This window comes from Eleutherodactylus coqui, chromosome 5, assembly GCF_035609145.1.
Source record: "Eleutherodactylus coqui strain aEleCoq1 chromosome 5, aEleCoq1.hap1, whole genome shotgun sequence".
Lineage (NCBI taxonomy): Eukaryota > Metazoa > Chordata > Amphibia > Anura > Eleutherodactylidae > Eleutherodactylus > Eleutherodactylus coqui.
The window spans coordinates 11241388-11264012 of record NC_089841.1 but is presented as its reverse complement, the minus strand read 5'-3'; the positions used below and the strand labels follow the sequence as shown (position 1 = coordinate 11264012).

The window sequence follows — 22625 nt, the reverse complement described above, 5'->3', positions numbered from 1 at the left end:
TCAGCAAAGCGAACACATCACGCCCACCCCCCCTTCTGTGCCCCCCCCCCCCCCTTCTGCTGCCCCTTTTCGTTCCCCTGCCCACTTGAGAAGTAAAAACACCCCTCAGGGGGCATTAGCGCCCATGTTGAGTACCACTAGTTTAGATGACGGTCAGCTGTGTGATTGGGACTAAGGGAAGCATCTTATTATTAAACTCTGTAACACAAACTGCTGCGCTATTGTCCTCTGTTATCACCCAGTAATCACACCAGCAGACTCGGGGCAGTTTATGTCTTTATTTGGAATTTACAGGAACGAAGTAAACAGTGATAAATAATGGCGCGGCGGCTCCAGAGGTGAACGCAGCATCCAGGGACGGGTCACGTAGGTAGAGGGGGGTATAAATATGTAATGTGTCAGCAGGGGGAGGGGACACAGAACACAGCCGGAGCTGCGGCGACATCTCAGCAGCCACTTTGTAAATCCGTCTCTTTTGCGGTATGTACACACAAGATGCAGCAGAGCCGCTCAGACACAACCCAGTCCGTGTATGCAGGATACCGCCTGTCACATGTCCCATCCTCGGCCCGCAGCGATCACCCCGGACCGTGGGGGCCGAGCGGAAAGTCACTCGTTCACAAGAATGGGTTCAATTCCCGTGCATGGCGACTGAAAAGAACTCGCACATATCGGCCGTGTGACTACGACCTCCGGTGTCCAGATCTGGAATTCTAGGCATGCGTCCTACTCCAGTCACTGCCGGAGCTGCACTACTCTGATAACTCTCAGGCTGCAGCAGCACACAGCCCTCTACAGAGATCGCTCAGGCCTGCCCTATCGTGGCCTGTGATGCCCCCTAGTGGGCGCTGCGACCCACCACAGTGCATTATAGGATCACGGCAATGTTTGCCAACAAAATTTTTGATTTCAGCATTCAAGGTGCAGCTTTGGGTGTAACTACAGCGCAGAACCTGATTTAAAGAGGGCCTGCACTTCCACCATCGGAGGGCTCTTCCAGCTGCACATGGCGCTATACAGGTCATCTGCAGCTGCCAGAATAGGCCAATGGAGCCGAAGCGCTCCGAAGGTGGAAGGCATTCTTTAGCTGAAGTATGAATACAGCTCTGGATGTGACTGGAGTATAAGACGAGATGGAACTGAGGAGCGTTACGGGATAAGCAAGGCAGACTGACACAATACTTGGTTGCACGGCCTTGTGACACCGCGCGGTGTGAGCTCTGCTATGCTACGCCACGTCAGACACTACAGCCCCACCCCCCACTGATCAGTCATTGGTGACAGTAAGAACACGCTGCAGATATCGTCCAATCAGTGCAGACAAGTGACCCCAGAGATCATCATACTAAACAAGGCTCCGCCCCCCACGGGCAGGAATCCGCGCCATTCTTGTATATACGGAGACCGGAAACTGAGCGTCATATCTGCTCCAGGAAAGACAGCAATGCGGCGGCGGCTCAAGCAGAGTCTTGCCAAAGATCAGCGGCGCCACTCAGTGGTAGGAGGGTAAAAACAGATCATAGAAGTGGCTGCGGGTTACATGTGGGCGAGAACATGGCGGCTCCGTTGACAGGTCCCCGCGGTCACTCGGCCCGAGGCTTCACCTGCTTAGCGGCTTCCAGCTGAGAGAGAATCTCATCCCACAGTACAAACTGCTTGGAGAGGAGGAGCGTCTGAGAGGCGGAGTCAAGGGGCAAATAGCAGGAGAGTTACATGGGACTGCTGGTCATATCTACTACATCATCTATCCTCATTTATCACTGTTATAGGTGGTGTTACATAGGACTGCCGGTTACATCTACTACATTACCAGTGGGGTTACATGGGACTGCCGGTCACATCTACTACATCTGTACCCGGTTATCAGGGTTATCTGTGGGGTTACATGGGACTGCAGGTCACATCTACTACATTATCTACTTCATTCGACACTGTTGACCACCAACTTCTCCTCACTATGCTTTGCTTCTTTGCCTAAAGGACACTGCTCTCTCCTGGTTCTCCTCCTACCTATCTGACCGCTCCTTTAGTGTCTTCTTTGCTGGCTCTACCTCTTGTTGTGTGGGTCGCCCCCGGCTTGGTCCTCGGCCTCCTCCCCTCCTCTGCCCCTTGCTGTTGGGGTCCCCCAGGGCTAGGTCCTCGGCCCCCTCTCCTTTTCCCCTTGCTGTGGGAGTCCCCCCGGGCTCAGTCCTCGTCCCGCTTCCCTTCCCCTTGCTGTGGGGGTCGCCCCGGCTTGGTCCTCGGCCTCCTCCCCTCCTCATCCCCTTGCTGTTGGGGTCCCAACATTGTATCCCTCATCCACAGCACCGCCCTACATTGTATCCCACATCCACAGCACCGCCCTACATTGTATCCCTCATCCACAGCACCGCACCGCCCTACATTGTATCCCTCATCCACAGCGCCGCCCTACATTGTATCCCTCATTCACAGCGCTGCTCTACATTGTATCCCTCATCCACAGCGCCGCCCTACATTGTATCCCTCATCCACAGCACTGCCCTACATTATATCCCTCATCCACAGCACAGCGCCGCCCTACATTGTATCCCTCATCCACAGCACCGCCCTACATTGTATCCCTCATCCACAGTGCAGCGCCGCCCTACATTGTATCCCTCATCCACAGCACAGCCCCGCCGTACATTGTATCCCACATCCACAGCACCGCCCTACATTGTATCCCTCATCCACAGCACCGCCCTACATTGTATCCCTCATTCACAGCACCGCCCTACATTGTATCCCTCATCCACAGCGCCGCCCTACATTGTATCCCTCATCCACAGCACCGCCCCGCCCTACATTGTATCCCTCATCCACAGCACCGCGCCGCCCTACATTGTATCCCTCATCCACAGCGCCGCCCTACATTGTATCCCTCATCCACAGCACCGCCCTACATTGTATCCCTCATCCACAGCACAGCCCCACCCTACATTGTATCCCTCACCCACAGCACAGCGCCCCCCTACATTGTATTCCTCATCCACAGCACCGCGCCGCCCTACATTGTATCCCTCATCCACAGCACCGCGCCACCCTACATTGTATCCCTCATCCACAGCACCGCCCCGCCCTACATTGTATCCCTCATCCACAGCATCGCGCCGCCCTACATTGTATCCCTCATCCACAGCACCGCCCTACATTGTATCCCTCATCCACAGCGCCGCCCTACATTGTATCCCTCATCCACAGCACCGCGCCGCCCAACATTGTATCCCTCATCCACAGCGCAGCGCCGCCCTACATTGTATCCCCCATCCATAGCACCGCCCTACATTGTATCCCTCATCCACAGCGCCGCCCTACATTGTATCCCACATCCACAGCACCGCCCAACATTGTATCCCACATCCACAGCACCGCCCAACATTGTAGCCCTCATCCAGAGCGCCGCCCAACATTGTAGCCCTCATCCACAGCGCCGCCCTACATTGTATCCCTCATCCACAGCACAGCGCCGCCCTACATTGTATCCCTCATCCACAGCACCGCGCCGCCCAACATTGTGGCCTTCATCCACAGCACCGCCCTACATTGTATCCCACATCCACAGCGTCGCCCTACATTGTATCCCACATCCACAGCACCGCCCAACATTGTAGCCCTCATCCAGAGCGCTGCCCAACATTGTAGCCCTCATCCACAGCGCCGCCCTACATTGTAGCCCTCATCCACAGCGCCGCCCTACATTGTATCCCTCATCCACAGCACCGCCCTACATTGTATCCCTCATCCACAGCACCGCGCCGCCCTACATTGTATCCCCCATCCACAGCACCGCCCTACATTGTATCCCTCATCCACAGCGCCGCCCTACATTGTATCCCTCATCCACAGCCCCGCCCTACATTGTATCCCCCATCCACAGCGCCGCCCTACATTGTATCCCTCATCCACAGCGCCGCCCTACATTGTATCCCCCATCCACAGCACCGCCCTACATTGTATCCCTCATCCACAGCGCCGCCCTACATTGTATCCCACATCCACAGCGCCGTCCTACATTGTATCCCTCATCCACAGCCCCGCCCTACATTGTATCCCTCATCCACAGCCCCGCCCTACATTGTATCCCCCATCCACAGCGCCGCCCTACATTGTATCCCTCATCCACAGCGCCGCCCTACATTGTATCCCCCATCCACAGCACCGCCCTACATTGTATCCCTCATCCACAGCGCCGCCCTACATTGTATCCCACATCCACAGCACCGCCCTACATTGTATCCCTCATCCACAGTACCGCCCTACATTGTATCCCTCATCCACAGCACAGCCCCACCCTACATTGTATCCCTCACCCACAGCACAGCGCCCCCCTACATTGTATCCCTCATCCACAGCACCGCGCCGCCCTACATTGTATCCCTCATCCACAGCACCGCGCCACCCTACATTGTATCCCTCATCCACAGCACCGCCCCGCCCTACATTGTATCCCTCATCCACAGCATCGCGCCGCCCTACATTGTATCCCTCATCCACAGCACCGCCCTACATTGTATCCCTCATCCACAGCGCCGCCCTACATTGTATCCCTCATCTACAGCGCCACCCTACATTGTATCCCTCATCCACAGCACCGCCCTACATTGTATCCCTCATCCACAGCACCGCCCTACATTGTATCCCTCATCCACAGCGCCGCCCTACATTGTATCCCACATCTACAGCGCCGCCCTACATTGTATCCCACATCCACAGCGCAGCACCGCCCTACATTGTATCCCTCATACACAGCACTGCCCCGCCCAACATTGTAGCCCTCATCCACAGCGCCACCCAACATTGTATCCCTCATACACAGCACTGCCCCGCCCAACATTGTAGCCCTCATCCACCGCGCCGCCCTACATTGTATTCCTCATCCACAGCACCGCACCGCCCAACATTGTAGCCCTCATCCACAGCACCGCGCCGCCCTACATTGTATCCCTCATCCACAGCCCGCCCAACATTGTATTCCTCATCCACAGCACCGCCCTACATTGTATCCCTCATCCACAGCACCGCGCCGCCCTACATTGTATCTCTCATCCACAGCACAGCGCCGCCCTACATTGTATCCCACATCCACAGCACCACACCGCCCTACATTGTATCCCCCATCCACAGCACCGCCCTACATTGTATTCCTCATCCACAGCACCGCACCGCCCAACATTGTATTCCTCATCCACAGCACCACCCTACATTGTATCCCTCATCCACAGCACCGCGCCGCCCAACATTGTATCCCTCATCCACAGCGCAGCGCCGCCCTACATTGTATCCCCCATCCACAGCACCGCCCTACATTGTATCCCTCATCCACAGCGCCGCCCTACATTGTATCCCACATCCACAGCACCGCCCAACATTGTATCCCACATCCACAGCACCGCCCAACATTGTAGCCCACATCCAGAGCGCCGCCCAACATTGTAGCCCTCATCCAGAGCGCCGCCCAACATTGTAGCCCTCATCCAGAGCGCCGCCCTACATTGTATCCCTCATCCACAGCACAGCGCCGCCCTACATTGTATCCCTCATCCACAGCACCGCACCGCCCAACATTGTAGCCCTCATCCACAGCACCGCCCTACATTGTATCCCACATCCACAGCGCCGCCCTACATTGTATCCCACATCCACAGCACCGCCCAACATTGTAGCCCTCATCCAGAGCGCTGCCCAACATTGTAGCCCTCATCCACAGCGCCGCCCTACATTGTAGCCCTCATCCACAGCGCCGCCCTACATTGTATCCCTCATCCACAGCACCGCCCTACATTGTATCCCTCATCCACAGCACCGCGCCGCCCTACATTGTATCCCCCATCCACAGCGCAGCACCGCCCTACATTGTATCCCTCATCCACAGCACCGCGCCGCCCTACATTGTATCCCTCATCCACAGCCCCGCCCTACATTGTATCCCCCATCCACAGCGCCGCCCTACATTGTATCCCTCATCCACAGCGCCGCCCTACATTGTATCCCCCATCCACAGCAGCGCCCTACATTGTATCCCTCATCCACAGCGCCGCCCTACATTGTATCCCACATCCACAGCACCGCCCAACATTGTAGCCCTCATCCAGAGCGCCGCCCAACATTGTATCCCACATCCACAGCACCGCGCCGCCCTACATTGTATCCCTCATCCACAGCGCAGCGCCCCCCTATATCGCCTCCCTCATCTCAATCCATCACCCAGCCCGGGCTCTCCGCTCTGTTAACAAAACCAGACTAAGCGCCCCTTTAATTCCAACTTCTCATTCCTGCCTCCAAGACTTCTCCAGAGCAGCACCGGTCCTCTGGAACGCACTACCAAAGGCTACCCGAGCAATCCAGGACTCGCAGAACTTCAGGCGTGCTCTAAAAGCGCACCTCTTCAGGGAGGCATACCGAATTCCCTAAACAAACCCCTCTGTACTCCGCCTGATAACATGCTCCCTGACCTACTGACTGCAATCCCTGCTAGCCATCATAAACCGCTCCTGCAGTCATACTGCTTCTGCCATCACACGGCTAAATGTCTGACCATTGTCTATGTGTATAGCATCCCTCACTCTCCACCTCCCCATACCGTGCACACTGCCAGCCCCTTTACCTTCTGTATCCCCCCATTACTTGTAGTATGTAAGCTCGTTGGAGCAGGACCCTCACCCCTATTGTTTCCATCAATTGATTACTATGTAACCGTGGTTCTGTAATGTTTGTACTTTTGTCTTTCTGTATCCCCCGTCTATGTAAGCGCTGCGGGATATGTTGGCGCTATACAAATAGAGATTATCTGTCCTCAGTTATCACTGTGTTATCTGTGGGGTTACATGGGACTGCAGGTCACACAGGCCCCTCCCCCACTGCATGAGATGAAGGATACCATGCTGTTGTAGTCCTCCAGCAGCTTCTTGGTCTCGGCCGTCACGATCTCACACTGGTCCTGCGGGGAAGCACATAGTGAGGACATCACACGGGGCAGACATGGACGCTGTGCAACATTAGGTATGTTCCCTGCCGTTACTGTGATGCAACTTGTAAGAGGTGGGGGGCGCTGTGCCTCTATACACCCCGCTGTCAGTATAGAGGAGGGGATGACGCTACTGGCGGAACAAATCCAAACTATATATGTTCCAATATGTGCACCATAGTGCGGTCAGAGAGTCCGAGGAGTCATGGGAAATATACAGGATGGTCTAGATGGAGGATGGGAGTGATACATTGTGTGATGGGGGATTAGATTGTGAGCTCCTGGGGTAAGGGATGATGGGAGTGATACATTATGTGTGATGGGGGGATTAGATTGTGAGCTCCTGGGGTCTGGGATGATGGGAGTGATACATTGTGTGTGATGGGGGATTAGATTGTGAGCTCCTGGGGTCATGGATGATGGGAGTGATACACTGTGTGTATTGGGGGATTAGATTGTGAGCTCCTGGGGTCAGGGATGATGGGAGTGATACATTGTGTGTGATGGGGAGATTAGATTGTGAGCTCCTGGGGTCATGGATGATGGGAGTGATACACTGTGTGTATTGGGGGATTAGATTGTGAGCTCCTGGGGTCAGGGATGATAGGAGTGATACATTGTGTGTGATGGGGAGATTAGATTGTGAGCTCCTGGGGTAAGGGATGATGGGAGTGATACATTATGTGTGATGGGGGGATTAGATTGTGAGCTCCTGGGGTCAGGGATGATGGGAGTGATACATTATGTGTGATGGGGAGATTAGATTGTGAGCTCCTGGGGTCAGGGATGATGGGAGTGATGCATTGTGTGTGATGGGGAGATTAGATTGTGAGCTCCTATGGTCAGGGATGATGGGAGTGATACACTGAGTGATGGGGAGATTAGATTGTGAGCTCCTGGGGTCAGGGATGATGAGAGTGATACATTGTGTGTGATGGGGAGATTAGATTGTGAGCTCCTGGGGTCACGGGTGATGGGAGTGATACATTGTGTGTGATGGGGAGATTAGATTGTGAGCTCCTGGGGTCAGGGATGATGGGAGTGATACACTGAGTGATGGGGAGATTAGATTGTGAGCTCCTGGGGTCAGGGATGATGAGAGTGATACATTGTGTGTGATGGGGAGATTAGATTGTGAGCTCCTGGGGTCACGGGTGATGGGAGTGATACATTGTGTGTGATGGGGAGATTAGATTGTGAGCTCCTGGGGTCACGGGTGATGGGAGTGATACATTGTATGTGATGGGGGGATTAGATTGTGAGCTCCTGGGGTCATGGATGATGGGAGTGATACATTGTGTGTGATGGGGAGATTAGATTGTGAGCTCCTGGGGTCAGGGATGATGGGAGTGATACATTGTGTGTGATGGGGGATTAGATTGTGAGCTCCTGGGATCAGGGATGATGGGTCTGATACATTGTGTGTGATGGGGGATTAGATTGTGAGCTCCTGGGGTCAGGGATGATAGGAGTGATACATTGTGTGTGATGGGGGATTAGATTGTGAGCTCCTGGGGTCAGGGATGATAGGAGTGATACATTGTGTGTGATGGGGAGATTAGATTGTGAGCTCCTGGGGTCACGGGTGATGGGAGTGATACATTGTGTGTGATGGGGAGATTAGATTGTGAGCTCCTGGGGTCAGGGATGATGGGAGTGATACATTGTGTGTGATGGGGAGATTAGATTGTGAGCTCCTGGGGTCAGGGATGATGGCAGTGATACACTGTGTGTGATGGGGAGATTAGATTGTGAGCTCCTTGGGTCGGGGATGATGGGAGGGATACATTGTGTGTGATGGGGAGATTAGATTGTGAGCTCCTGGGGTCAGGGATGATGGGAGTGATACATTGTGTGAAGGGGGGGGGGTTAGATTGTGAGCTCCTGGGGTCAGGGATGATGGGAGTGATACATGGTGTGTGATAGGGGGCATTAGATTGTGAGCTCCTGGGGTCAGGGATGATGGGAGTGATACATTGTGTGATGGGGTGATTAGATTGTGAGCTCCTGGGGTCAGGGATGATGGGAGTGATACATTGTGTGTGAATGGGAGATTAGATTGTGAGCTCCTGGGGTCAGGGATGATGGGAGTGATACAATGTGTGATGGGGGGATTAGATTGTGAGCTCCTGGGGTCAGGGATGATGGGAGTGATACATTGTATGTGATGGGGGATTAGATTGTAAGCTCCTGGGGTCAGGGATGATGGGAGTGATACATTGTGTGTGATGGGGAGATTAGATTGTGAGCTCCTGGGGTCAGGGATGATGGCAGTGATACATTGTGTGTGATGGGGGGAGATTAGATTGTGAGCTCCTGGGGTCAGGGAGGATGGGAGTGATACATTGTGTGTGAATGGGAGATTAGATTGTGAGCTCCTCAGGTCAGGGAGGATGGGAGTGATACATTGTATGTGATGGGGAGATTAGATTGTGAGCTCTTGGGGTCAGGGATGATGGGAGTGATACACTGTGTGATGGGGAGATTAGATTGTGAGCTCCTGGGGTTAGGGATGATGGGAGTGATACATTGTGTATGATGGGGAGATTAGATTGTGAGCTCCTGGGGTCAGGGATGATGGGTGAGATACATTGTGTGTGATGGGGAGATTAGATTGTGAGCTCCTGGGGTCAGGGATGATGGGTGAGATACATTGTGTGTGATGGGGAGATTAGATTGTGAGCTCCTGGGGTCAGGGATGATGGGTGAGATACATTGTGTGTGATGGGGAGATTAGATTGTCAGCTCCTGGGGTCAGGGATGATGGGGGTGATACTTTGTGTGTGAATACCAGTAACCCTCGCACTGCTAACCATGTAATCTGCAGGACACTCAGAAGAGCCAACGATGGGAGGAGGGGCGATGGAACAGTAATTAATGGCCATAATATGCTTCATCTCCCAGATGCAATGCAGCACAAACCATCAGAACGGTAAGTGCTGCTTGGGATGTGACACGATGCAGTACTCAAGAGCATTTGCTCTGACACCTACCTGCTGCTTTATGTGGATCTGGGACAGCGCCTGCAGCCTGGAGGCCTGCGCCGGGACGGCTGTAACACACACAAAGGGTTAATAAACATTCACTGCGTTCCATCTTCAAGCGCGAGAAGCGGATGTTACAGCGGCGCCGCCGCTTCTCTGTACATAAAGGTCAACGAATGTATGATGAGAAGTTCCACAACTTTTTGACAGACATTCTATTGCAATTCTGCATCATTCTGAAAGATCTCTGCTTGCTTTCAATGAACGGAAACAACCCATACAGATCCTGTCCTCCTCCCACGGCTGAGGGGTTGTTACTGCAGCATGAGTCACCTGACCTGCGCTGATGCACTGTAACGAACCGACAAGATGCACTGCTGTGCTCCGCTCACAGAGGATTGTCTACACTGGATACATTGTAACAAACCCCCAGCTGTGAGAAGCATCTGGTCAGGATGTGTTTTCAGACACACCACGTAAACAAGGTTTCCATTCACTTACAGCATGCAAAGATAGTGAGAAATAAAACCGTATATGGGGACACTTCCTGTACTTGAGGCATGTTTGTGTCGCACTCTGCACATATTTTGGTATATACGCACCCGCTACGACAAAATGTGTGCGGCCTCCGTGGTGCAGAAGTTACAATAAGTCTCCCCCTCTGCAAGAGCCGCGCCGCAGGAAGAGGGTCAGACGAGTGACGGTGATGGCCTCAGTGCCAGATTCATCAGAAACACGGCAGCTGTCAGCCAAACGCCAAGATGGCCGGCAGCAGGACGCTCCTGCAGCAATCTGTCCCGATGGCCCAATAGACGTGGCCTTCCCAACACAAGAAAGACGCGGTCAGATCCCCAGCTGCTCCGGACCCTTCTACTTGCATCCCGACCCCCGGCTCAAGAGCCCTCTTTCGCCCTTTGGGCCGTGACGCACATTTTTTGACTTTTTATTAATATTTTTTCGCAGCCAGGATACGCAAAAAAAAAAAAAAAGGAAAAGTGTCAGCGTTCGGGCATTCCGTACATCTTTAAGGCATTCACCGTGTGGACGTTATAGTTCGGACTGTTACGGACCCGGTGACACCAACCATGCGGGGTTTTCAATTGTTTAGGTTTGAGGTTGTCTGTCATGGCGGGGCTTGTTAGGCCTTCCTTGTGCGGCCGCCCTCCGAGCCTTCAGTAGGTTCCAAGCTGCCACGCTCTCCCATCGGCACCACCCAATCACATGCCCTCCTCCACCCACTGACTATGTAGATAGACGGTCAGCGGCATCTAAACAGTTAACTGCCACGATCTGAGCGAAGTCTGATGGCAGCAGTTACCGATGGCTGTCAGAAAGGTGTGGAGCGCCCCCGGCTCCTGTGCCCACTCCACGCACCCTTCATAACCGTCCGCTTGCAAATTTACACGTTGGCAGTCATGAAGGGGTTAAAGAGGAAAAGTTGTACAATTTGTGCGTCCTCCGGAGCTGACACTCACCTTTGATGTGCTCGCTGTCCAGTAGGGGCTGCAGAGAGTGAAGCTGCTCCAGCAGGGCGGCCTGCGACAGGATGTACTGCTCCTCTGCGGGGAGAAAGCCAATTACCGCCAGGCACAAACCGCAGCCGACCCACCCGACCCCCCTCAGGCTGCAGCCGACTCGCCCGACCCCCCTCAGGCTGCAGCCGACTCGCCCGACCCCCCTCAGGCTGCAGCCGACTCGCCCGACCCCCCTCAGGCTGCAGCCGACTCGCCCGACCCCCCTCAGGCTGCAGCCGACTCGCCCGACCCCCCTCAGGCTGCAGCCGACTCGCCCGACCCCCCTCAGGCTGCAGCCGACTCGCCCGACCCCCCTCAGGCTGCAGCCGACTCGCCCGACCCCCTCAGGCTGCAGCCCACTAGCCGGACCCCCTCAGGCTGCAGCCCACTAGCCGGACCCCTCAGGCTGCAGCCCACTAGCCGGACCCCCAGCTCACAGTCAGCATTAGTACTCACCAGCTAAAATGAACTCCAGCTTCATGGCGTCAGGGACGGCGATCCTGTCGATGTACTGCGGGTCCAGATACTTCATCAGATCGTCAACTGGAAGACAGACGGTAGATAGTGAGCGCCGCAGCGGCTGAGACACAGCGACGAGCATTCAGAAGTGCAGCAGCCCCGGGACACCCACTCCCCTGCAGTGTCAGGGTCGGCCGACACAGCAAACACTTAAAGGAGATGTCCCGCGGCAGCAAGTGGGTCTATACACTTCTGTATGGCCATAATAATGCACTTTGTAATGTACATTGTGCATTAATTATGAGCCATACAGAAGTTATAAAAAGTTTTTCACTTACCTGCTCCGTTGCTAGCGTCCTCGTCTCCATGGAGCCCGCCTAATTTTCAGCGTCTAATGGCCAAATTAGCCACGCTTGCGCAGTCCGGGTCTTCTTCTTTTCTCGATGGGGCCGCTCGTGCAGGATGCCGGCTCCGTGTAGCTCCGCCCCATCACGTGCCGATTCCAGCCAATCAGGAGGCTGGAATCGGCAATGGACCGCACACAAGCCCTGCGGTCCACGGAGAGAGAAGATCCCGGCGGCCATCTTCAGCAGGTAAGTAAGAAGTCACCGGAGCGCGGGGATTCAGGGGATTTTTCTTTAGGTCCCTGCATCGGGGTTGTCTCGCGCCGAACGGGGGGGGGGGGGGTTTGAAAAAAAAAAAAAAACGTTTCGGCGCGGGACAACCCCTTTAAGTCTGTAATGATGTATCCGTGTCCGTCCGGGGTGCAGGATGCTCCCAGAGGATTGTCTACACTGGACACATTGTAACAAACCTTCTGCTGTGAGAAGTGAGAGATCAGGACGGGGTCTTCAGCTTCTGGATGTGCAAAGCGTTTTTATTGACTGACAGCAATCAGAGATCTTGAAAATTGTGATGAATTTAGACACAGTATGTATGAGGGTTGCTGGCATCATTATACCACAAGCAGCCAATAGAGGGCGACAGAACCTCACAGAATAAGGAGACCCCGATAGTCCCCTTATAGCAGAGTGCAGATCACCAGAGACCCTGATAGCCCCCTTATAGCAGAGCGCAGATCCCCAGAGACCCCGATAGTCCCCTTATAGCAGAGCGCAGATCCCCAGAGACCCCGATAGTCCCCTTATAGCAGAGCGCAGATCACCAGAGACCCCGATAGTCCCCTTATAGCAGAGCGCAGATCCCCAGAGACCCCGATAGTCCCCTTATAGCAGAGCGCAGATCCCCAGAGACCCCCGAGTCTCCTTATAGCAGAGCGCAGATCACCAGAGACCCCGATAGTCCCCTATAGCAGAGCGCAGATCACCAGAGACCCCGATAGTCCCCTTATAGCAGAGCGCAGATCACCAGAGACCCCGATAGTCTCCTTATAGCAGAGCGCAGATCCCCAGAGACCCCGATAGCCCCCTTATAGCAGAGCGCAGATCCCCAGAGACCCCGATAGTCCCCTTATAGCAGAGCGCAGATCCCCAGAGACCCCGACAGTCTCCTTATAGCAGAGCAGATCCCCAGAGACCCCGATAGTCTCCTTATAGCAGAGCGCAGATCACCAGAGACCCCGATAGTCCCCTTATAGCAGAGCGCAGATCCCCAGAGACCCCGATAGTCCCCTTATAGCAGAGCGCAGATCCCCAGAGACCCCGATAGTCCCCTTATAGCAGAGCGCAGATCACCAGAGACCCCGATAGTCTCCTTATAGCAGAGCGCAGATCCCCAGAGACCCCGATAGTCTCCTTATAGCAGAGCGCAGATCCCCAGAGACCCCGATAGTCCCCTTATAGCAGAGCGCAGATCACCAGAGACCCCGATAGTCCCCTTATAGCAGAGCGCAGATCACCAGAGACCTCGATAGTCTCCTTATAGCAGAGCGCAGATCCCCAGAGACCCCGATAGTCTCCTTATAGCAGAGCGCAGATCCCCAGAGACCCCGATAGTCCCCTTATAGCAGAGCGCAGATCCCCAGAGACCCCGATAGTCTCCTTATAGCAGAGCGCAGATCACCAGAGACCCCGATAGTCCCCTTATAGCAGAGCGCAGATGACCAGAGACCCCGATAGTCCCCTTATAGCAGAGCGCAGATGACCAGAGACCCCGATAGTCCCCTTATAGCAGAGCGCAGGTCACCAGAGACCCCGATAGTCTCCTTATAGCAGAGCGCAGATGACCAGAGACCCCGATAGTCCCCTTATAGAAGAGCACAGATCCCCAGAGACCCCGATAGTCTCCTTATAGCAGAGCGCAGATCACCAGAGACCCCGATAGTCCCCTTATAGCAGAGCGCAGATCACCAGAGACCCCGATAGTCTCCTTATAGCAGAGCGCAGATCACCAGAGACCCCGATAGTCCCCTTATAGCAGAGCGCAGATCACCAGAGACCCCGATAGTCTCCTTATAGCAGAGCGCAGATCCCCAGAGACCCCGATAGCCCCCTTATAGCAGAGCGCAGATCAGCAGAGACCCCGATAGTCCCCTTATAGCAGATCACCAGAGACCCCGATAGTCCCCTTATAGCAGAGCGCAGATCCCCAGAGACCCCGATAGTCTCCTTATAGCAGAGCGCAGATCACCAGAGACCCCGATAGTCCCCTTATAGCAGAGCGCAGATCAGCAGAGACCCCGATAGTCTCCTTATAGCAGAGCGCAGATCACCAGAGACCCCGATAGTCCCCTTATAGCAGAGCGCAGATCACCAGAGACCCCGATAGTCCCCTTATAGCAGAGCGCAGATCCCCAGAGACCCCGATAGTCCCCTTATAGCAGAGCGCAGATCCCCAGAGACCCCGATAGTCCCCTTATAGCAGAGCAGATCCCCAGAGACCCCGATAGTCCCCTTATAGCACAGCGCAGATCCCCAGAGACCCCGATAGTCCCCTTATAGCAGAGCGCAGATCACCAGAGACCCCGATAGTCCCCTTATAGCAGAGCGCAGATCACCAGAGACCCCGATAGTCCCCTTATAGCAGATCCCCAGAGACCCCTAGATAGTCTCCTTATAGCAGAGCGCAGATCACCAGAGACCCCGATAGTCCCCTATAGCAGAGCGCAGATCACCAGAGACCCCGATAGTCCCCTTATAGCAGAGCGCAGATCACCAGAGACCCCAATAGTCCCCTTATAGCAGAGCGCAGATCACCAGAGACCCCGATAGTCCCCTTATAGCAGAGCGCAGATCACCAGAGACCCCGATAGTCCCCTTATAGCAGAGCGCAGATCACCAGAGACCCCGATAGTCCCCTTATAGCAGAGCGCAGATCACCAGAGACCCCGATAGTCCCCTTATAGCAGAGCGCTGATCACCAGAGACCCCAATAGTCCCCTTATAGCAGAGCGCAGATCCCCAGAGACCCCGATAGTCTCCTTATAGCAGATCCCCAGAGACCCCGATAGTCCCCTTATAGCAGAGCGCAGATCCCCAGAGACCCCGATAGTCCCCTTATAGCAGAGCGCAGATTCCCAGAGACCCCGATAGTCCCCTTATAGCAGAGCGCAGATCACCAGAGACCCCGATAGTCCCCTTATAGCAGAGCAGATCCCCAGAGACCCCGATAGTCTCCTTATAGCAGAGCGCAGATCACCAGAGACCCCGATAGTCTCCTTATAGCAGAGCGCAGATCCCCAGAGACCCCGATAGTCCCCTTATAGCAGAGCGCAGATCACCAGAGACCCCGATAGTCCCCTATAGCAGAGCGCAGATCACCAGAGACCCCGATAGTCTCCTTATAGCAGAGCGCAGATCACCAGAGACCCCGATAGTCCCCTTATAGCAGAGCGCAGATCCCCAGAGACACCAATAGTCCCCTTATAGCAGAGCGCAGAGCGCAGATCACCAGAGACCCCGATAGTCCCCTTATAGCAGAGCGCAGATCACCAGAGACCCCGATAGTCCCCTTATAGCAGAGCGCAGATCCCCAGAGACCCCGATAGTCTCCTTATAGCAGAGCGCAGATGACCAGAGACCCCGATAGTCTCCTTATAGCAGAGCGCAGATCCCCAGAGACCCCGATAGTCTCCTTATAGCAGAGCGCAGATCACCAGAGACCCCGATAGTCCCCTTATAGCAGAGCGCAGATCACCAGAGACCCCGATAGTCCCCTTATAGCAGAGCGCAGATCACCAGAGACCCCGATAGTCCCCTATAGCAGAGCGCAGATCACCAGAGACCCCGATAGTCTCCTTATAGCAGAGCGCAGATCACCAGAGACCCCGATAGTCCCCTATAGCAGAGCGCAGATCACCAGAGACCCCGATAGTCTCCTTATAGCAGAGTGCAGATCACCAGAGACCCCGATAGTCTCCTTATAGCAGAGCGCAGATCACCAGAGACCCCGATAGTCCCCTTATAGCAGAGCGCAGATCACCAGAGACCCCGATAGTCTCCTTATAGATCCCCAGAGACCCCGATAGTCCCCTTATAGCAGAGCGCAGAGACCCCGATAGTCCCCTTATAGCAGAGCGCAGATCCCCAGAGACCCCGATAGTCCCCTTATAGCAGAGCGCAGAGACCCCGATAGTCCCCTTATAGCAGAGCGCAGATCCCCAGAGACCCCGATAGTCCCCTTATAGCAGAACGCAGATCCCCAGAGACCCCGATAGTCCCCTTATAGCAGAGCGCAGATCACCAGAGACCCCGATGGTCTCCTTATAGCAGAGCGCAGATCACCAGAGACCCCGATAGTCCCCTTATAGCAGAGCGCAGATCACCAGAGACCCCGATAGTCCCCTTATAGCAGAGCGCAGATCACCAGAGACCCCGATAGTCTCCTTATAGCAGAGCGCAGATCACCAGAGACCCCGATAGTCTCCTTATAGCAGAGCGCAGATCCCCAGAGACCCCGATAGTCCCCTTATAGCAGAGCGCAGATCCCCAGAGACCCCGATAGTCCCCTTATAGCAGAGCGCAGATCACCAAAGACCCCGATAGTCCCCTTATAGCAGAGCGCAGATCACCAGAGACCCCGATAGTCCCCTTATAGCAGATCACCAGAGACCCCGATAGTCCCCTTATAGCCGAGCGCAGATCACCAGACCCCCCGATAGTCTCCTTATAGCAGAGCGCAGATCACCAGAGACCCCGATAGTCCCCTTATAGCAGAGCGCAGATCCCCAGAGACCCCGATAGTCCCCTTATAGCAGAGCGCAGATCACCAGAGACCCCGATAGTCCCCTATAGCAGAGCGCAGATCACCAGAGACCCCGATAGTCCCCTTATAGCCGAGCGCAGATCACCAGAGACCCCGATAGTCTCCTTATAGCAGAGCGCAGATCACCAGAGACCCCGATAGTCCCCTTATAGCAGAGCGCAGATCCCCAGAGACACCGATAGTCTCCTTATAGCAGAGCGCAGATCACCAGAGACCCCGATAATCCCCTTATAGCAGAGCGCAGATCACCAGAGACCCCGATAGTCCCCTTATAGCAGAGCGCAGATCACCAGATCCCCCGATAGTCCCCTTATAGCAGAGCGCAGATCCCCAGAGACCCCGATAGTCCCCTATAGCAGAGCGCAGATCCCCAGAGACCCCGATAGTCCCCTTATAGCAGAGCGCAGATCCCCAGAGACCCCGATAGTCCCCTTATAGCAGAGCGCAGATCACCAGATCCCCCGATAGTCCCCTTATAGCAGAGCGCAGATCACCAGATCCCCCGATAGTCCCCTTATAGCAGAGCGCAGATCCCCAGAGACCCCGATAGTCCCCTTATAGCAGAGCGCAGATCACCAGAGACCCCGATAGTCTCCTTATAGCAGAGCGCAGATCACCAGAGACCCCGATAGTCTCCTTATAGCAGAGCGCAGATCACCAGAGACCCCGATAGTCCCCTTATAGCAGAGCGCAGATCACCAGAGACCCCGATAGTCCCCTTATAGCAGAGCGCAGATCACCAGAGACCCCGATAGTCTCCTTATAGCAGAGCGCAGATCACCAGAGACCCCGATAGACTCCTTATAGCAGATCACCAGAGACCCCGATAGTCCCCTTATAGCAGAGCGCAGATCACCAGAGACCCCGATAGTCTTATAGCAGAGCAGATCCCCAGAGACCCCGATAGTCCCCTTATAGCAGAGCGCAGATCCCCAGATCCCCCGATAGTCTCCTTATAGCAGAGCGCAGATCCCCAGAGACCCCGATAGTCTCCTTATAGCAGAGCGCAGATCACCAGAGACCCCAATAGTCCCCTTATAGCAGAGCGCAGATCACCAGAGACCCCGATAGTCTCCTTATAGCAGAGCGCAGATCACCAGAGACCCCGATAGTCTCCTTATAGCAGAGCGCAGATCCCCAGAGACCCCGATAGTCCCCTTATAGCAGAGCGCAGATCCCCAGAGACCCCGATAGTCCCCTTATAGCAGAGCGCAGATCACCAGAGACCCCGATAGTCTCCTTATAGCAGAGCGCAGATCACCAGAGACCCCGATAGTCTCCTTATAGCAGAGCGCAGATCACCAGAGACCCCGATAGTCCCCTTATAGCAGAGCGCAGATCACCAGAGACCCCGATAGTCCCCTTATAGCAGAGCGCAGATCACCAGAGACCCCGATAGTCCCCTTATAGCAGAGCGCAGATCACCAGAGACCCCGATAGTCTCCTTATAGCAGAGCGCAGATCACCAGAGACCCCGATAGTCTCCTTATAGCAGATCACCAGAGACCCCGATAGTCCCCTTATAGCAGAGCGCTGATCACCAGAGACCCCGATAGTCTCCTTATAGCAGAGCGCAGATCACCAGAGACCCCGATAGTCTCCTTATAGCAGAGCGCTGATCACCAGAGACCCCGATAGTCCCCTTATAGCAGAGCGCAGATCCCCAGAGACCCCGATAGTCCCCTTATAGCAGAGCGCAGATCACCAGAGACCCCGATAGTCCCCTTATAGCAGAGCGCAGATCACCAGAGACCCCGATAGTCCCCTTATAGCAGAGCGCAGATCACCAGAGACCCCGATAGTCCCCTTATAGCAGAGCGCAGATCACCAGAGACCCCGATAGTCCCCTTATAGCAGAGCGCAGATCACCAGAGACCCCGATAGTCTCCTTATAGCAGAGCGCAGATCCCCAGAGACCCCGATAGTCTCCTTATAGCAGAGCGCAGATCACCAGAGACCCCGATAGTCCCCTTATAGCAGAGCGCAGATCCCCAGAGACCCCGATAGTCTCCATATAGCAGAGCGCAGATCACCAGAGACCCCGATAGTCCCCTTATAGCAGAGCGCAGATCCCCAGAGACCCCGATAGTCTCCATATAGCAGAGCGCAGATCACCAGAGACCCCGATAGTCTCCTTATAGCCGAGCGCAGATCCCCAGAGACCCCGATAGTCCCCTTATAGCAGAGCGCAGATCCCCAGAGACCCCGATAGTCTCCTTATAGCAGAGCGCAGATCCCCAGAGACCCCGATAGTCTCCTTATAGCAGAGCGCTGATCACCAGAGACCCCGATAGTCCCCTTATAGCAGATCACCAGAGACCCCGATAGTCTCCTTATAGCAGAGCGCAGATCCCCAGAGACCCCGATAGTCTCCTTATAGCAGAGCGCAGATCCCCAGAGACCCCGATAGTCTCCTTATAGCAGAGCGCAGATCACCAGAGACCCCGATAGTCCCCTATAGCAGAGCGCAGATCACCAGAGACCCCGATAGTCCCCTTATAGCAGAGCGCAGATCCCCAGAGACCCCGATAGTCTCCTTACATGGCAACACTATGACCCCGCCCCTCACAGGGCAGCACTATGACCCCGCCCCTCACAGGGCAGCACTATGACCCCGCCCCTCACAGGGCAGCACTATGACCCCGCCCCTCACAGGGCAGCACTATGACCCCGCCCCTCACAGGGCAGCACTAGGATGCCGCCCCTCACATGGTAGTACTATGACCCCGCTCCTCACAGGGTAGTACTATGACCCCGCCCCTCACAGGGTAGTACTATGACCCCGCCCCTCACAGGGTAGCACTATGACCCCGCCCCTCACAGGGCAGCACTATGACCCCGCCCCTCACAGGGCAGCACTATGACCCCGCCCCTCACAGGGCAGCACTATGACCCCGCCCCTCACAGGGCAGCACTATGACCCCGCCCCCCACATGGCAGCACTATGACCCCGCCCCTCACAGGGCAGCACTATGACCCCGCCCCCCACATGGCAGCACTATGACCCCGCCCCCCACATGGCAGCACTATGACCCCGCCCCCCACAGGGCAGCACTATGACCCCGCCCCTCACAGGGCAGCACTATGACCCCGCCCCTCACAGGGCAGCACTATGACCCCGCCCCTCACAGGGCAGCACTATGACCCCGCCCCTCACATGCTGCTGCAGTAGTTTGTGCCCCCTTACTCTTCTTGTAGAGGGTCTTCACTCGCTCCCTCTTGCCAGCGATGTTCCCCAGGGACAGCTGGACCTTTATTAACCCATCGGTGACCTGAAACACAAACAGCGGTTAGATGACGGTGATGACAGCCGGTGATGACTTCATTGTGGTCCCCGGTAGATGCAGCTGACGTCATTACATGACAGGTGACGTTCTCGGGGCGACATAACCTCCAAGATGTGAAAGGGAGGAGCCGGCACTACAAGTCCCAGCATGCTGCTACACACCTTCCTGGTCTGAGCCCCGCTCTCCCCGTACAGACGCCGCTCCAGCTCCTGCACCCGACCCTGCAGTTCCCGGAGCTCCGCCATCCTCCTGACACCGCCACTTCCTGGATACACCGGATGTACGTCATCACCCCGCGACATCCGCTGCTGCCCGGTTCTAAGATGGCGGCGGTGAAATCGCGAGCATCCGAAAATACGACTCCTCTTAGATAATACACCCCACTAGTTACCGTCATCGTCACTGCACCCCAAAATATACCCACCATCATCACTGCACCCCAAAATATACCCACCATCATCACTGCACCCCAAAATATACCCACCATCATCTCTGCACCCCAAAATATACCCACCATCATCACTGCACCCCAAAATATACCCACCATCATCACTGCACCCCAAAATATACCCACCATCATCACTGCACCCCAAAATATACCCACCATCATCACTGCACCCCAAAATATACCCACCATCATCTCTGCACCCCAAAATATACCCACCATCATCACTGCACCCCAAAATATACCCACCATCATCACTGCACCCCAAAATATACCCACCATCATCACTGCACCCCAAAATATACCCACCGTCATCACTGCACCCCAGTAACACGGCACACGTACAGCCATTCTAAGCGCATAGATCGATATCCCACAACACATCCCTCCCCTAGAAGAGGATATAACTGACGGCCATGGAGGCTCTAGTACCCTGTTGTACCGCCTCTAGCTTGGATACTAGATGTGATACGGGTGGGCATGGAGGCTCTAGTACCCTGTTGTACCACCTCTAGCTTGGATACAAGATGTGATACGGGCAGGCATGGAGGCTCTGGTACCCTGGTGTACTGCCTCTAGCTTGGATACAAGATGTGATACGGGTGGGCATGGAGGCTCTAATACCCTGTTGTACCACCTCTAGCTTGGATACAAGATGTGATACGGGCAGGCATGGAGGCTCTAGTACCCTGTGGTACTGCCTCTAGCTTGGATACAAGATGTGATACGGGGGGCATGGAGGCTCTAGTGCCCTGTTGTACCGTCTCTAGCTTGGATACAAGATGTGATATAGGCGGGCATGAAGGCTCTAGTACCCTGTTGTACCACCTCTAGCTTGGATACAAGATGTGATATAGGCGGGCATGAAGGCACTAGTACTTTGTTGTACCACCTCTGGCTTGGATTCAAGACGTGATGGGGGGAGGAGCATGGAGGCTCTAGTACCCTGTTGTACCGCCTCTAGCTTGGATACAAGATGTGATACGGATGGGCATGGAGGCTCTAGTACCCTGTTGTACCAGCTCTAGCTTGGATACAAGATGTGATACGGGTGGGCATGGAGACTCTAGTACCCTGTGGTACTGCCTCTAGCTTGGATACAAGATGTGATACGGGCAGGCATGGAGGCTCTAGTACCCTGGTGTACCGCCTCTAGCTTGGATACAAGATGTGATACGGGTGGGCATGGAGGCTCTAGTACCCTGTGGTACTGCCTCTAGCTTGGATACAAGATGTGATACGGGTGGGCATGGAGGCTCTAGTACCCTGTGGTACTGCCTCTAGCTTGGATACAAGTTGTGATACGGGGGGCATGGAGGCTCTAGTGCCCTGTTGTACCGTCTCTAGCTTGGATACAAGATGTGATATAGGCATGCATGGAGGCACTAGTACTTTGTTGTACCACCTCTGGCTTGGATTCAAGACGTGATGGGGGGAGGAGCATGGAGGCTCTAGTACCCTGTTGTACCGCCTCTAGCTTGGATACAAGATGTGATACAGGCAGGCATGGAAGCTCTAGTACCCTGTTGTACCGCCTCTAGCTTGGATATAAGATGTGATACAGGCGGCATGGAGGCTCTAGTGCCCTGTTGTACCACCTCTAGCTTGGATACAAGATGTGATACAGGCAGGCATGGAGGCTCCAATACCCTGTTGTACTGCCTCTAGCCTGGATACTAGTTGTGATACTGGTGGGCATGGAAGCTCTAGTACCCTGTTGTACTGCCTCTAGCTTGGATACAAGATGTGATACAGGCGGGCATGGAGGCTCTAGTACCCTGTTGTATCGCCTCTAGCTTGGATACAAGA

At 54.9% G+C, this 22625-nt stretch overlaps 1 protein-coding gene across 1 annotated transcript; it reads right to left on the bottom strand.

The window, feature by feature from the left end:
* Positions 1 to 263: 263 nt before the first annotated feature.
* DCTN3 (dynactin subunit 3) lies at positions 264 to 20651 on the bottom strand. Its single transcript, XM_066602309.1, has 7 exons — positions 20533 to 20651; positions 20272 to 20356; positions 11919 to 12005; positions 11424 to 11507; positions 9958 to 10016; positions 6878 to 6937; positions 264 to 1673 (listed from the first exon to the last, which is right to left on the bottom strand). Exons 1-7 carry the CDS (start codon positions 20614 to 20616, stop codon positions 1584 to 1586), a joined length of 549 nt encoding a protein of 182 aa, XP_066458406.1. The 5' UTR covers positions 20617 to 20651; the 3' UTR covers positions 264 to 1583.
* Between the last annotated feature and the right edge of the window lie 1974 nt (positions 20652 to 22625).

Excerpts from the sequence above, each read along its gene's own strand:
- DCTN3 (XM_066602309.1), bottom strand. The coding sequence starts at position 20,616 with ATGGCGGAGCTCCGGGAACTGCAGGGTCGGGTGCAGGAGCTGGAGCGG. Across the intron at positions 10,017-11,423 it reads GGACAGCGAGCACATCAAAG|CCGTCCCGGCGCAGGCCTCC; the intron begins GTGAGTGTCAGC and ends TGTGTGTTACAG. Across the intron at positions 6,938-9,957 it reads AGATCCACATAAAGCAGCAG|GACCAGTGTGAGATCGTGAC; the intron begins GTAGGTGTCAGA and ends GCTTCCCCGCAG.